The 17,206-nt window shown below is 38.8% G+C and overlaps 1 protein-coding gene across 1 annotated transcript in view; it reads right to left on the bottom strand.

Moving 5' to 3' along the window:
• C7BH4orf51 (chromosome 7b C4orf51 homolog) overlaps positions 1–5,957 on the bottom strand; it is a 51,971-nt gene extending 46,014 nt beyond the window's left edge. Inside the window, exon 1 of the mRNA XM_030815215.1 lies at positions 5,725–5,957. Coding sequence (XP_030671075.1) covers positions 5,725–5,957 — 233 coding nt within the window. The remainder of the gene's footprint in view (positions 1–5,724) is intronic.
• Between the last annotated feature and the right edge of the window lie 11,249 nt (positions 5,958–17,206).

Below are 17,206 nucleotides of genomic sequence, written 5' to 3'. Positions count from 1 at the left end.
ACATGTATTCTACTTTTTGTCTGTATGATTTGCCTAGCCTAGGTATGTCATACAAAATTTGTCTTTTTATGTCTGACTTCATTCCCTTAGCATAAAGCTTTCAAGGTGCATCCATGTTGTAGCATGTGTCAGAATTGCATTCCTTTTTAAAGCCGAATAATATTCCATGGTATGTATGTACCACATTTTGTTTATTTCTTTATTGATGTATATTTGGGTTGTTTTCACCTTTTGGCTATGGCTTTCACAAGTCTTTTATTTATCACACTTATGTATTATTCAATTCAAAGATTGTTTTCTAATTTTCGTTGTGATTTCATTTTTACTCATGGGTTATATGAGTGTATTGTTAAATTTCTATATATTTAGATATTTTCTAGTTTTGTTTTCGTCATTGATTTCCAGCTTAATAACACTTGTCATAAGGGAGGAGACCACCCCTCATATTGTCTTATGCCCAATTTCTGCCTCCAAAGAAAGAAAAAGTAAAAACTAAAAGGCAGAAATCAAATCCACAAGCAGACGGCCCGGCGCCACACCCTGGACCTGGTAGTTAAAGATGACCCCTTACCTAATCAGTTATATTATCTATAGATTACAGACATTGTATAGAAAAGCACTGTGAAAATCCCTATCCTGTTTTGTTCCGATCTAATTACCGGTGCATGCAGCCCTCTGTCACGTTACCCCTGCTTGCTCAATTGAGCACGACCCTCTCATGCACACCCCCTTATAGCTGTGAGCCCTTAAAAAGGACAGGAATTGCTCACTCGGGGAGCTCGGCTCTTGAGACAGGAGTCTTGCCGATGCCCCTGGCCGAATAAACCCCTTCCTTCTTTAACTCGGTGTCTGAGGAGTTTTGTCTGTGGCTTGTCCTGCTACAGTCAGAAAACATACTCTGTATGATTTGAATTATTTGAAAATTGTTGCTTTTTGATGGCCTAAAATATGGTCTTTATAGCAGTGTGAAAATGGACTAATACAAGGATATTGTAAAAATGTCAGTTCTTACCAAATTGATTTATAGATTTTATACAGTTCCAATAGGTGTTTTGGTAGAACTTGACACAATGGTCAAACACATGTATATTCTGTGCTTGATAGGTTCAATACTATAGCTATGTCAATTAGGACAAGTATCTTAATCAAGTTCTTCAAATTTGGTTTGCCTTTATTATTTGCTTTTTTCCATCAGTTACTCAGAGAGGTATGTTAAAATGTTCAACTATGCTTGTGTATTTACTTATTTCTCCTTTTGGCTCTTTCAGTTTTACCTAATAAGCTTAGAGACTATGTTACTAGATGCAGACAAATTTAAGATTGCTATATCCTCCTATTTAGTTGCTAGAAAATGTCTCTCCTTAACCCTAATAGTACTTCCTGCCTTCTGACCATCCCATTTAAAGCCAGCCCTCCTCTCCACTCCCCAGCTTCCCCTGCCTCAATTTTTAAAGACTTTTTTTCTAAGAGCAGTTTTTCAGTCACAGCAAAATTAAGATGAACATACAGAGATTTCCCATAAGCCTCCTGTCCCTACAAATTCATAGCCTCCCCACTATCAACATCCCCCACCAGAGTGGTACATTTGTTACAACTGATGAACCTACACAGACACATCAATTATCAGCCCAAGCCCATAGTTTACCTTAGGGGTTCACTCTTGATAGGTGTGTAATGTTATCTCATTATTTTAATTTGCATTTCCCTGATGACATATGTTGTAGTGGGACATCTTTTTTATTTTTATTTTTTGAGACAGTCTCGCTCTGTCACCCAGGCTGGAGTGCAGTGGCATGATCTTGGCTCACTGCAGGCTCCACCTCCTGGGTTCATGCCATTCTCCTGCCTCAGCCTCCCGAGTAGCTGGGACTACAGGCACCTGCCACCAAGCCCAGCTAATTTTTTGTATTTTTAGTAGAGACAGGGTTTCACCATGTTAGCCAGGTTGGTCTCAATCTCCTGACCTCGTGATCCGCCTGCCTCAGCCTCCCAAACTGCTGGGATTACAGGTGTGAGCCACCATGCCCGGCTAGTGGGACATCTTTTTACATGCTTATTTGCCAACTGTATATCCCTTTGGTGAGGTGTTTTTTAAAGTCTTTGGCCCATTTTTTAATTGGATTGTTTGTTAATTTAATTTTAAGAGTTCTTTGTATATTTTGGATAACAGTTCTTTTTCAAATGTGTCCTTTGCAAATATTTCCTTCCAGTCTGCAGTTTGTTTTCTCAATCTCTTGACATTGTCTTACTCAGAACACATATTTTTAATTTTAATGAAATTCAACTTACCAATTATTTCTTCGATGGATCATACCTTTGGTGTTGTATCTAAAATATCATTGCCGTTGCCATGCCCAAAGTCATTTAAGGTTTCTCCTGTTATCTTCTAGGAGCTTTATAGTTTTGCATTTTACATTTAGGTTTATGATCCATTTTGAGTTAATTTTTGTGAATGGTATAAGGTCTGTGTCTTAGTTAATTTTTTGACATGTGGATGTCTAGTTGTTCCAGCAGCATTTGTTGAAAAGAACAATATTTGCTCCATTGTATTGCCTTTGCTTCTTTGTCAAAGACCAGTTGACTATATTTATGTGTACCTATTTCTGGGCTCTCTATTCTACTTCATTGATCTATTCTCTCACCAATACTATACTATCTTGATTACTTTGGCTTTATAGTGAGCACTAAAGTTGGGTAGTGTCAGTCCTCCAACTCTTTGTTCTTCTTCAATATCGTGTTGGTTATTCTTGGTCTTTTGCCTCTCCGTATAAACTTTAGAATTAGTTTGTTGATATTCAGAAATTAAGCTGCTAGGATTTTGATTGGAATTGCATTTAATCTATAGACGAGTTTGGGAAGAGCTGACAAATTGATAATATTCAGTCTTCCTATCCATGGACATGGAAAAATCCCTCCATTTATTTAGTTCTTTTTTTTATTTCTTTCACTGGAATTTTTTAGTTTTCCTTATATAGACCTTGTACATATTTTGTTAGATTTATACCTAAGTGTTTAACTTTTGGAGATGCTAATGTATATGGTATTACGTTTTTTATTTAAAATTCCACTTGCTTATTGCTCATACATAGGAAAATAATTGATTTTTGTATGTTAACCTTGTATTCTGCAATCTTGCTATAATAGCTTATTAGTTCCAGGATTTTTTTTTTTTTTGCTGATTCAGATTTTCTATGTAGATGATAATGTCATCTGTGAACAAAGACAGTTTTCTTCCCAATTTGTATGCCATTTCATTCCTTGTCTTGAATACAGAAAGAATCAAGACTTAATAATTTATACTTGAGCCACATTCCTGTCTTAGGAATTCCAAAATGTGACCCTTCCCTTATTTTAACCTTGGCAGACAACTGGGATTGACACTAATATTTCATAATAGCTTAAGGTCTGTATCACACTAATCTCCATTCTCCAAATTCAGAATCCTTTTGATTATGTTTATAAATTTACATATCTGCGGTTAAAACTGGTTCAGAACCAAATGATCAAGACTTTTACCAAGTTTCTTCTATCTCACACAATATGAATATTCAATGTATGAGGTGAATAAATATGATGAATAAAAAGTGTAATGTGAAATGTTTTGTGTATTTTAATACTTTCCTGACTTAACCCACTTTAAATGATCAGTCATTTTATGTTTTGTCGCAATAATTCTCCTTGGAACATTCTGATTTTATAGCAATGTAAAATGTCTCTCTATAGCCTTATGGAATTTTAATCAAATAGCTTTTGCTCAGAACTTAAAAAGACATTTGTCCTTGGGGCTAAAATCAGCCATGAAAAAGATTAAAAACAAAGCAAATTTAGAATATAATCAGTAATTTCAAAATGAGCTCGAGTTGTGCTTCATCTTCATTTATAACACTTGCTTCTTCTTAGCTTCTAATAGAATAAAGAATAGTTGTGCAAAGAATATATTTACATTTCTGAGGTTCCAAAAACAGATGAACCTCACAAGCTCATGCTCTTTTGTGTTTGGAATGTCACAGGCCGCTTTGGTTGGAATGATTCACGTAATGATCACTCTCTGAATAGGAAAAAATTCCAAATTCTATACATTTTCACCAGATGTCCTATTCCTGCATTTTTTTCAGAGTTATTAAATATAGTACCTTTTTTCCTACTCTGGTAAATGGATCTGTTTGGATACCACCTTTCTTTCAAACACTATTTTCAGACAGGACCTCAGCAGTGCTTAAAGACTCCTCTTATGGTTTGAGTGTGTCACTCAAAAGTTCCTGTGTTAGAAATTTAATCCCCAATGCAATAGTTTTGGGAGGTAAGGACTAATAAGAGGTGACTAGGTCATAAGTGTGGAACCTTCACAAATAGATTAATCATATGAGCAGGTTAGTTATCTCAAGAGGAGGCTGTTATAAACCAAGTTCAGTTTCTGGTATCTCTCTCTGTCTCAAGTGCTCTCTTCCACCTTTCACCCTCTGCGATAAGATGATCCTCACCAGATGCTGGCACCATGTTCTTGGACTTCTCATCCTTCAATAACCCTGAGGCAAATAAACTTCTATTATTCATAATTTACCCAGTCTATGGTATTGTGTTATAGAAGCAGAAAATGGACTAAGACAACTCCACTACCTGGCCAAGATGAACCTCAAGTATCACAGAATTAGCAAAGGGATGTCCAAGGCTAATTAAGTGTCAATATACTTGAGAGCTATTTTTAAAATGCAGAAATTATACTTTGTTGGACTAAACCAGATAATGCACCCAGTTGGGAAGTACTTCTGAGACATTTTAGCTTTAAGTGCTTGTTTTGATGATTTGGAAAGGTCTGGATGGAAATATAACTAATATTTATCAGGGTATTATGTGGGTTATTGCTCTTATCTGAAGTTGAGGTTAATAATTCAACTGATTATAAAATATGTTCCAAGAATTTGGATAAAATATTTACCAATTAATATATACAGATGGATAGATTTCATAACAAGTCCTGAAATTTTTCCACATCCCCACTTATACTTTCTCAAATGTACTTAGCTCCTTGCAGCTCCTTGATAGTGCTTGGGGCTAAATGGTTCTTTCTCCATGCAGTGTGCTTTTCCATTCCCCACCTCGCCTGCCTTTCAAACCAGCTTGGAGGAAACCTATTTTACTGAGCTCTCTTCAGACACTCAACACTCCCTCCCTCACCAGACACCCACAAAATCTGCTTACTTTGTGCTGATTACTTATTTCCATAGTTCTGTCACTTTATAAGCTGAAATTAATTTTTTTGATTATGGGCTTATCACAGGGCCTGGCTTACAGAAAACACTCAGAAAATGCAATAACCACAGGTAGGGAATAGGGAAGGATTTCATCAATTTCTTCATCCTCTGAAGGAAGTTTTAAGCTCCTGAAAGCCAGAAAACCAAACAAGAAACAAAGCGAAATTCTCAGGAGCACCTTTTTGCTGAAAAGAGAACCCCAAATACCCAAAATTTAGTCAAATATTCATATCCATATCCTTTCAGGACTAGGTAGTTATATGTAATTTTAGGAATACTAAATAGAGAATAGGATCATAATTTCAGCTGGTCACTGACATTTAAGTTCTTCTTCCTGCTGACATTTACAAAAGAAAATATAGAGGGTTAAAGTCTATGAAGTCTCTCAGGGTCTACAATACCTCTTTCTTCTAAGAGCACTCTTGTCTATTTATAGTGATATATCCAGGTGCAAATTACAAAGAAATCTTACTGTTTACACTCAGGCTCATGTTGTCCTGCTCTAAAAGAAAATTGGCTGCACATGGACTTGTCCAGTTGTTTTTTCCGGTAACTGCCTGTGTATGTTGTCACGGAAGAATCTGACCATCGTGTTTCATCCTGCCAAGATGCTCCAGCCTTGCGTCTGATCAGATCAAACTCTTGAGAAGTAAGAGGGCTAAAGGGCAGAAGAATTTGTGGAGTCAAGTAGAAGAAGTGTGACATAACTACTAATGGCCTCTCTGGATGACAACTTGTCAAGTCCTCTGCATAATGAAGAATTAATTTCCTTCTAGTAGCAGGAAGCAATTGATTGGGCTCACCAAACTTTGTGACTCAACAGTTCACAGAGTGCAGAAGCTTAACTGTTTTAGATATAGTTGCCAAGCAACAGATCACAAAATTCCACAAATGCTACCCCCTTGCATCCCAAGGGAGGTAAATTTTAACTAACAAATTTATAAGTTATATAACTTTCTGGACTTTGCTTTAAGAAATATGAAATATGCTGCTTCATAATTATGGCAAGAAAGCAGGTGGCAAAATTATTTGTATTTTACTGCTATCATGAATAAAGCAGTAATTCCTAATGATGGTGGTTCAAGAAGTGGAAACGAGATGAAAGAACAGTGCCAAGCATTCACTTCTCCTAAAGACCTCCAAGTGTCTGGAAGAGAACATGAACTGCTTGTAATGTCAACAATAGCAGGTGACTCAACAGCTTCTCATATGTCACAGAGTAGTGGTGCTCTGGTTGGCTGCACACTAGAGTCACCCTGGAAGCTGTTAAAATAAGCAGGAGTCCAGGCCCCCACCACAGAGATTCTGATTTAGTTGATGTGGAGTAGGGCCCAGGCATCACTATTTATTTAAAGCTTAATCCTGGAGGATTCTAAAGAGCAGCCAGGGTTAAGTATTAAGGTCATGGACACGGAAAAAACATTTGACAAAATCCAGCATCCCTTTAGGATTAAAACTTGAGGCAAAATTGGCATAGAAGGGACATACCTCAAAATACTAAAAGCCATCTATGTAAAACCCACAGCCAACATTATACTGAATGGGGAAGAGTTGAAAGCATTCCTCCCGAGAACTGGAAAAAGACAAGGATGTCTACTTTCACTACTTCTATTCAACAGAGTACTGGAAGTCCTAGCCAGAGCAATCAGACAGGAGAAAGAAATAAAGGACATCCAAATCAGTAAAGAGGAAGTCAAACAGTTGCTGTTCACCGATGATATGACCATATACCTAGAAAATCCTAAAGACTCATCCAAAAAGCTTCTAGATCTGATAAATGAATTCAGTAAAGTTTCAGGATACAAAATCAATGTACACAAATCAGCACTGTTATACACCAACAGCGACCAAGTTGAGAATCAAGAACTCAACCCCTTTTATAACAGTTACAAAATAAATAAATAAATAAAATACTTAGGAATACACCTTACAAAGGAGATGGAAGATCTCTATAAGGAGGCTGGGCACGGTGGTTCACGCCTGTAATCCCAGCACTTTGGGAGGCCGAGGCGGGCGGATCACGAGGTCAGTAGATCGAGACCATCCTGGCTAACACGGTGAAAACCCATCTCTACTAAAAATACAAAAAATTAGCCGGGCATGGTGGCGGACGCCTGTGGTCTCAGCTACTCAGGAGGCTGAGGCAGGAGAATGGCATGAATCCAGAGGTGGAGCTTGCAGAGATGCTAAGATTGTGCCACTGCACTCCAGCCTGGGCGACAGAGCGAGACTCTGTCTCAAACAAAAATAAAATAAAAAAAGATCTCTACAAGGAGGCCGGGCATGGTGGCTCACGTCTGTAATCCCAGAACTTTGGGAGGCCGAGGCAGGTGGATCACGAGGTCAGGAGATCGAGATCATCCTGGCTAACATGGTGAAACCCTGTCTCTACTAAAAAATAAAAAAATTAGCCAGGTGTGGTAGCGGGTGCCTGCAGTCCCAGCTACTCGGGAGGCTGAGGCAGGAGAATGGTGTGAACCCAGGAGGTGGAGCTTGCAGTGAGCGGAGATTGCACCACTGCACTCTAGCCTGGGTGACAGAGCAAGACTCCATCTCAAAGAAAAAAAAAAAAAAAAGATCTCTACAAGGGAAACTACAAAACACCGTTGAAAGAAGTCATAGATGACACAAACAAACGGAAAAACATCACCTTGCTCATGGATGGGTGGAATTAATATTGTGAAAATGACCATATTGACAAAAACAATCTATAAATTCAATGCAATTTCCATCAAAATACCATCATCGTTCTTCACCGAACTAGAAAAAACAATCCTAAAATTCACATGGAATAAAAAAAAAAGTGTGTAACCAAAGCAAGACTAAGCAAAAAGAACAAATCTGGAAGCATCATCACATTGCCCATCTTCAAACTATACTACAAGGCTGTACTTACTAAAACAGCATGGTACTGGTATAAAAATAGCCATATAGACCAATGGAACATAATAGAGAACCCAGAAATAAATCCAAATACTTACAGCCAATTGATCTTCAACAAAGCAAACAAAAACATAAAGTGAGGAAAGGACACCCTATTCAACAAATGGTGCTGGGTAATTGGCAAGCCACATGTAGAAGAATGAAACTGGATCTTCATCTCTCACCTTATAAAAAATCGAGTCAAGATGGATCAAAGACTTAAAGACCTGAAACCATAACAATTCTAGAAGATAACACAGGAAAAACTCTTCTAGACATTGGCTTAGGCAAAGACCTCATGACCAAGAACTCAAAAGCAAATGCAACAAAAACAAAGATAAGAAGATGGGACCTAATTAAACTAAAAAGCTGCACAGCAAAAGATATGATCAGCAGAGTAAACAGACAACCCACAGAGTGGGAGAAAATATTTGCAAACCATGCAAAGTTTGCAACAAAGTTCTTTGTTCTAGACAAAGGACTAATATCCAGAATTGACAAGGAACTCAATTCAGCAAGAAAAAAAATAATCCCAGCAAAAAGTAGACTAAGAATACGAATATACAGTTCTCAAAAGAAGATACACAAATGGTCAACAAACGTGAAAAAATGCTCAACATCACTAATTATCAGGGAAATGCAAATCAAAACGAGATATCACCTTACTCTTGCAAGAATGGCCATAACTTAAAAAAAAAATAGATGTTGGCATGGATGTGGTGAAAAGGGAACACTTTTATACTGCTGGTGGGAACGTAAAGTAGTACAACCACTTTGGAAAACAGTATGGAGATTCCTTAACTAAAAGTAGAACTACCATTTGATCCAGAAATCCTACTATTGGGTATCTACCCAGAGGAAAAGAAGTCATTATATATGAAAACGACACATGCACATGCATGTTTATAGAAGCACAATTTGCAATTGCAAAAATATGGAAGCAGCCTACATGCCCATCAACCAATGAGTGGATAAAGAAAATGTGGTGTATATAGATACCATGGAATAGTACCCAGCCATAAAAAAAAGTGAAGTAATGGCATTTACAGCAACCTGGATGGAGTTGGAGGCCATTATTCTAACTGAAGTAACTAAGGAATGGAAAACCAAACATCGTATGTTCTCACTCATAAGTGGGAACTAAGCTATGAGGACGCAAAAACATAAGAACTATATAATGGACTTTGGGGACTCTGGGGCAATGGTGGAAGGCAGGTGAGGGATAAAAGATGATACATTGGGTACAGTGTATACTGCTCAGGTGATGGGTGCACCAAAATCTTAGAAATCACCAGTAAAGAACTTATCCACGTAACTAAAACCCACCTGCTCCCCCAAAAACTATTGAAATGTTTAAAAAGCACATTTCCTCTTTAAAAAGAGAGAGAGAGAAAGAGAGAGAATTAAGGTCATGGAAATGCCACCGTGAACTTTTTTATGTTGAGAAGTCATAGCATTTGATCTTCTATTCACTTGAATCCCTCTATCCTTCACTAATAATTACTGTAAATCTGATTATTATGTTTGCCCATCCTCATTTGTCCAGATTAAAAAGCAATTCATTGGCAAATCAAAATGAAATAAATCTTTCAACGTTTGTTCGTTTTTTTTTTTTTTTTGAGGCAGTTTCTCTCTGTCGCCCAGGCTAGAGTACAGTGGAACAATCTCGGCTCACTGCAAGCTCCACCTCCCGGGTTCACACCATTCTCCTGCCTCAGCCTCCTGAGTAGCTGGGACTACAGGCGCCCACCACTGTGCCTGGCTAATTTTTTGTATTTTCAGTGGAGACGGGGTTTCACCGTGTTAGCCATGATGGTCTCGATCTCCTGACCTCATAATCCGCCTGCTTCGGCCTCCCAAAGTGCTGGGATTACAGGCATCAGCCACCGTGCCCAGCGTTTGTTCTTTTTTTTATTAACTGTTGGGGCAGTAGTTCTCAACCCCCAGTGCTCGTTCAAGTAACCCTCTGAATTCTTTATAAACACAGATGCCATGTACCTTTCCCGCTTCACCCCAATCAGAAGTACCGATCAGCAACTCTGCAAGTGGAGCTATCATTAAGTGCTGAAAAAAAGAATTTTGATAGATGATTTGATCAGCACCAATAGGGCCCATTAAACTGGCAGAACTCTCAGCTCTACCTTCAGAGACTGCAGGTCTGAGGTAAAGCCCAGGGATCTGCATTTTTATATTGTTACATGCTTCTGCTGCAATTGGTCTTTGAATACAAGTGACGCTGCTCCAGGGATTGAATTTAAAGTCTTTTCAAGTCAGGCTGACACACTATACGGTATGTTTCTCTGAGAATGAGATTATTTGCAAATACTTGTTAGTATGTTTCCTTATGGTTTCTTCCTTAAAATGTTGAAATTTGGAACATAAGCACCTTTGCCCTAGAAAAAGAATTAGGCAGATGTTGGCAGACTTAGCTGCTTTTTATCACGGATTTGAAGATTTTTTGGAGAAATCCAGATGAGATAAAAAGATGACAGAAGCCAGGGGTGGTGGCACACACCTGTAGTCCCAGTTACTTAAAAGGCTGAGACGGGAGGATCACCTGAGCCTAAGAGTTCGAGTCCAGCCTGGGCAACAGAGTAAGACCCTATCTCTATTTTTTTAAAAAAGATGATGAAGATAAGGAGTGAAGGAGAGAAAGGAACACTGGGCTGTCCAGGTCTTTTTAGCCCATTCATTATCAGGTAGTGGCTGCTTGAGGAAAACTCTGCTAGCAATATGTATTGTTTTGAGACAGGAAAATAAATAGACAAACTTGTGAAAGATTATTGGTAAAAAACGTTTTAAAATTTTCTTCTCAAAGTATGTGTTAGTATATAAATGAACATGGAATAAAATAAGGTCTTTTAAAAATACATTATAGTATCAGTGTGCTTTGTTATCACTTTCCTGTCTTCTCTAATATTTTACTTTTCCCATAATCAGTTATGATATCATTTTAACAATTATAACCTCAAAAACCAAAAGTAGTGAAACTTAAGGGAAAATATCTACTCTTGGGTTTAGACGGAATTATGACTTAGTTCAGCAGTCCACTCGATGTTGAACAAGTCTGTTAAAAATAAATTGGACTGGCTGGTCGCAGTGGCTCACGCCTGTAATCCTAGCACTTTGGGAGGCCAAGGCGGGCAGATTACCTGAGCTCAGGAGTTCATGACCAGCCTGGGCAACATGGTGAAACCTCGTCTCTACTAAAATACAAAAAATTAGCCGGGCGTGGCGGTGTGCACCTGTAATCCCAACTACTCGGGAGGCTGAGGCAGGAGAATCACTTGAACCTGGGAGGCGGAGGTTGCAGTATTGTGCCTCTGCACTCCAGCCTGGGCGACAGAGCGATACTCTGTCTCAAAAAATAAAACTAAATTAAATTAAAATAAAATAATAAATTAGATTTCCAATTAGAGAATAAGTGAACAGACTAATTGAATTTATTATCATAAGTGTTTAACCTATAATAATTCTAGAGGACCTCATGCTCATTCTTTGTTCTGACATTTTATCAGATACTTTCCTTCTCATGGACACTGACTTGTATGGTCTGACTTCCAGGTTGGAAAATCCGCACTAAAAACTTCCCTTTTGTAACTGATTTATGGCAAGTTGTATTGTTTATTCATCAGTGTGTTAAGTATGACAAAAAAAATCGAGAGCGCTGTGAGAACAAACTCTGGGTTGTGAGCATGATTTTGTGAAAATAAGAGCTTACTGAGTGACCTCATACCAAATAAAACCAGCAGGGGGTGTTCATTTCACCTGGTGCATGGGAGCCTTTGGTGACCTAGCACTGACTAGGCTTCTCTCTGAACATAAGCTGATTATTCTAATGAGATGTCAATAGGTATTAATTAAAAGGGTTTCATGGTAAGTAAGTTTAGAACAATTTGGGATAAACATGTTTTTTTTGTTGTAAGACTTCTCAGAGCCTTTAATGTCTGTTTGCATTGTGCGTCTTGCAAAGTGGCCTAGATTGTGCAGCATTTCTTAAACTTATTTGACCACAAAACTCCTTTTGTCACAAGCATCTCTGAGGGTTCCTATTCTATAGAAGAACCCAGGAAAAGGAAAGGCCAGAGGTCTCTCTACAGCTGACACAATGGCTGGTCTGCAGTTTCTGAAAGTTACTAGATCTTGACTAGATCACCAGCTTAAAGTACTGATAGCCTGCCAAAAGGGTGGATCAAGCCGTATTTTGTTAAAAAAAAATTTAGAGATAACGTCAAACAGTAAAGTACACACATATATTTTACATTTGTCCTTACCCGTGTAACTATGACCCACATTCAGCATGCTAAATGTTGTTCTGTGTCCCTTTCCAGTCAAAACAACACACACACACACACGCATGCGCACACATGCACAAAACAAAACATCTGGTAACCACTAATTCAATTTCTATCACCACAGACTAGGTACGTCAGGCTATATCCTGTGAAGGCAGAAGCTTATTGATACCATCACAAGATGAAACCTAGGAAGATACCAGATAAAGACCAGAGAAGGCCAGGTGTGGTGGCTCACGCCTGTAATCCCAGCACTTTGGGAGGCTGAGGTGGGCGGATCACGAGGTTAGGAGATCGAGACCATCCTGGCTAACATGGTGAAACCCTGTCTCTACTAAAAAATACAACAAAAATTAGCCAGGCGTGGTGGTAGTCGCTTATAGTCCCAGCTACTCGGGAGGCTGAGGCAGGAGATGGCGTGAACCCGGGAGGCGGAGCTTGCAGTGAGCTGAGATCATGCCACTGCACTCCAGCCTGGGCGACAGAGCCAGACTCCATCTCAAAAAAAAAAAAAAAAAAAAGACCAGAGAAAGCAGAATGCCCTTGAGAAAAAACCCCATATGAAGCTGCAATTTCCATCTCAGCCTGAATCCGTCTCTTCCCCATAAGGTGCTAAGTTCTGATATTTGGATGAGTGTGGCTACACACCTTAATGAGTACACAAATTGTGTTACAGTTAATAACTGTTTGAGTCTGTCAGTTACAATAGTATTAATTATTAGTCCTTGATCTTGGAATAGTTTCTTCATACTTACCAACCAATTGTGTGATTTGGAAATTTTTAGTAACTTATCAAAAACTGAGTAGCAGATGGCCTAAAAGACACGGGATACAAGGAACCAGTTATAATAAGACTTGATGGAAATAAAAGAAGGGGAAACTGCAAAGGAACAGGAAAAGGAAATTGATAAAATTAGTGAGGAAAAGACCAAAAGGAAGGATCTTTTTTCATTGCTTTCCTGAAATTTATTTTTGGTTCTGTTTACCATTCGAAAACTGAAACTGATTGTCAACAGTGTATACGTTGTGATCCCAATTTCGCTTAATAAAAAGTGTGTGTGCGTGTGTGTGTGTGTGTGTGTATTTTAGAAGAAAAGGTCTAGAAGGTTATATATACATGTTAATACTTATTTTAGCTGAGTGGAAAAATACACATGATTTTTACATCATATATTCTTTTATTTTTTAAAAGAAATTTACAATGAATATATGTAACTTATAATCAGAGTCAAAATGTTATGTTATTTTACAAAAGTTAAAGCAAATTGAATATATCAACATATAATCTGTATTAGGCTATTTTATGTTGCTATAAAGGAATACCTGAGGCTGAGTAATTTATAAAGAAAAGAGATTTAATTGGCTCATGGTTCTGCAGACTGCACAAGAAGCATAGTGCTGGCATCTGCTTCTGGTGAGGCTTCATGAAGCTTCACTCATGGAAGTGGAAGGGAGAGCAAGCACATCACACGACGAGACAAGGAGCAAGAGAAAGAAGCGGGGGTAGGTCCCAGACTCTTCAACAACCAGACAGCCTGTGAACTGATTATGGCAGGGCAGGCCCTAAGCCATTCATGAGGGATCTGCCCCTGTGACCCAAACACCACCCAGGATGCCTGACCTCCAACTTTGGGGATCACATTTCAACATGAGATTTGGAGGGGACAAATATTGAAGCCATATTATAATCAATCACTCACATCTTGCAAGAAATCTCTTGCGTTTGCATTTACTTTTCCACTTCCTTCTAGAGTCTAGGCCTTAAGAAAAAAAACCTCTAAGGCACAGAGATTGGAACCAATTCAATCAAATATGATACTTCTTAAACTTTCTTTCCTTTTAGTTCTGGGTCCAGTAATCAGAGGTAGGAGAAAATAAGGTATACAGCTCTTTAGTGAGTGAGTGTGTGTGTGTGTGTAATGGGTGGGGAACAGAGAATAGGAAAATAGGGTGGAAAGTATATGAATCCACTGAGGAAAAGACCAAGGTATACATGTGAGGAAACTTGAATGGTTGTTCTTTTTCAAGGAAACCCTGTCTATTCATAAATACCTATGATGAAATAGTCCACAAATTGTGCCCCACACACTCAGGCGAATAAGCCAAAAGGCTCATAATAATTGAAGCTAAAAAATAATTGAAGCCGAACACGGCTCATGCCTGTAATCCCAGCACTTTGGGAGGCTGAGGTGGGCGGATCACTTGAGCCCGGAAGTTGGAGACCAGCCTGGGCAACATGGTGAAGCCCCCTCTCTACAAAAAAATACAAAAATTAGCCGGGCATGGTGGCACATGCCTGTAGTCCCAGCTACTCGGGGGACTGAGGTGGGAGGATCACCTGAGCCTGGGAGCTCGAGGCTGCAGAGAGCTGAGATCAGGCCACTGCACTCCAGTCTGGGTGACAGAGTGAGACCCTGTCTCAAAAAAAAAAAAAAGATTCATAATAATGGTCAAGGCTTCATGGATTTTCTAGTGGTAACCCTGGGATAAACAGCACATAGTAATAGCTGATTTTGTCAGGTCACCCCTGGAGGGAGTGGGGGAAGTTGACTCACAAGTGGAGCTGACCCATCTTTCCTGTACTATAAAAGTAAGCCAGTCCTATACAATTCTGCTTGTACACCAATCTCAGTCTCTTATATGCAAAACATTATTAGGAAAAGCAAAAGTCATTTAGGAGGATGTCTTAAAAGATATTTCAAAGTATTCTTGTTTAACCTGAGTCTCATGTATATTATAATAATAATTGATATAGAAGCAAATTACTTACACTTGCCAGGCACATTTCTTAGACTTTAACATTCATTTAATCCTCACAGCAACCCTATGAGAAAGGCACCATTATTGCCCTCATTTTGCAGAGGAAGAAACTGATCCATAAAAAGTTTACCCAAAGTCACATTGCTAGGAAGCAGTAGAACTGGGGTTGAAACTCAGGCAACATGGCTGCAGAGTCTGTACTCTTGCCTAGTGAATACTCCATCTGTCTCTCACCCTCCACCTATCTCTGCCCTGGCTTTCTCTGGTCCCACACTTGCTGACTATTCCCCTTCTTCTTAGAACAGTCCAAAAGCAACTCTGACAACCCGTATATGACTGGATTTCATATTCAAAGAAGCTCCTAATCATGACCTAACAAATAAGTCCTGCAGAGAAAGACCAAAGAATGACATTATTTATTTTTAATGCAAATTGCCTTGTGTTCCCACTTGTTTACAGGAAAGAAGTGTACAGTCTCTTGTTACATGCATCATTGAAATACTTTGAAGATTCTGAAACCAAGTTTAGGAACCACACATCAAATATTATCAATTAAATATTAACAAGCAAAACCCTCACAACCCCAGAAATTATTCAAACTCAGAGGAAATATTCTAGAAGGCTATCACCCATGGCATATTTGCTAACTGAAGTCCAAAAAAGTTCTCTGTTAAAGAGGAATTAATCCTAGTGAATTATAATTTCTTAATGCTTGAAGACAAATAATAGATAGATGAACTCCTCATGGCTTTAAATAAGTTGAATCCTACCCAGAACCTCATGGTAGAGGGTGGAGAAAGCCATGAAATAAAGTTGCTAAAATAGGTATTCTGTGAATGTTGGTAAACAGAGACCACAGGATAAATCTTCTTGGAGTTTAACAAACAGACCCTTCATTCCCTCCCTATTTACCAAGGAAGCTTATTTGCCTATGTTGGTGGCTTAGTCAAATACATATCCAAGTTTGACTCTCCTTATCTCTTTTCTCACTATGTGCTAATTTGGGATCCAAAAGTTTAAGGATGCACAGAAAGAATGTGCCAGGACCTGGGACAGACAATCCTAGAATGACCAAGGTTAATACTTCACTCCATATCCTTTGGACATTTAGTCTGCGTGGTGGCAGATTTATAATGTGCACTGGTATTTACCTACCTGTTTCCGAATTTTCAGAGGTACACTGAGAGATGCTTTGAGCTAAGACATGCAATGTTTTCTACAAAAATGTGAGTATCCTGACGAATGCCATTTTAGGGTATTTGGAAAATTGTATTAATTCAATATATTACTGCCCTTTGATTTGTCACTCTGTGAAGGGACTGTTTAATCTATGGCTTTGTCTCTTTGTCTCTGTGTCTACATATTAACTTTGCTCAGAATTTGTTCATTCATCCATTCATTCAATAAATATTTATTATGCATTTACCTTGGGCCACTGAACAGCACCATTTATTATTTCCTGCCATGCTGATCTACTTTCTCTTTTTTTGAGATGGAGTCTCACTCTGTTGCTCAGGCCAGAGTACGGTGGCACGATCTCCACTCACTGCAACCTCTGCCTCCCAGGTTCAAGTAACTTTCCTGCCTCAGCCTCCTGAGTACCTGGGATTACAGATGCCTGCCATCATGCCTGGCTAATTTTTGTATTTTTAGTAGAGACAGGGTTTCACCATGTTGGCCAGGCTGGTCTCGAACTTCTGACCTCAGGTGATCTGCCCACCTCGGCCTCTCAAAGTGCTGGGATTACAGGCGTGAGCCACAGCGCCTGGCCTGGTCTTCTTTCTACAAATACATTTGAATAATATACACTATACCCATGGCATTTCCTCCTGCCACCCTGCTTAGGATTAATTCACTAATCAAGAGCCATTTAAGTAGAAAACTGTGTAAAAAGGCAGCATAAACAGCATACAAATTTCACTGGGTATACTTTCTTGATGTTGGAAAGTAGGTATATTATGTGTCGTGAAGTATCTG

Source organism: Nomascus leucogenys, chromosome 7b (genome assembly GCF_006542625.1).
Source record: "Nomascus leucogenys isolate Asia chromosome 7b, Asia_NLE_v1, whole genome shotgun sequence".
In the NCBI taxonomy this organism is placed as follows: Eukaryota; Metazoa; Chordata; class Mammalia; order Primates; family Hylobatidae; genus Nomascus; species Nomascus leucogenys.
This window is presented reverse-complemented; position numbering and strand designations above follow the sequence as displayed.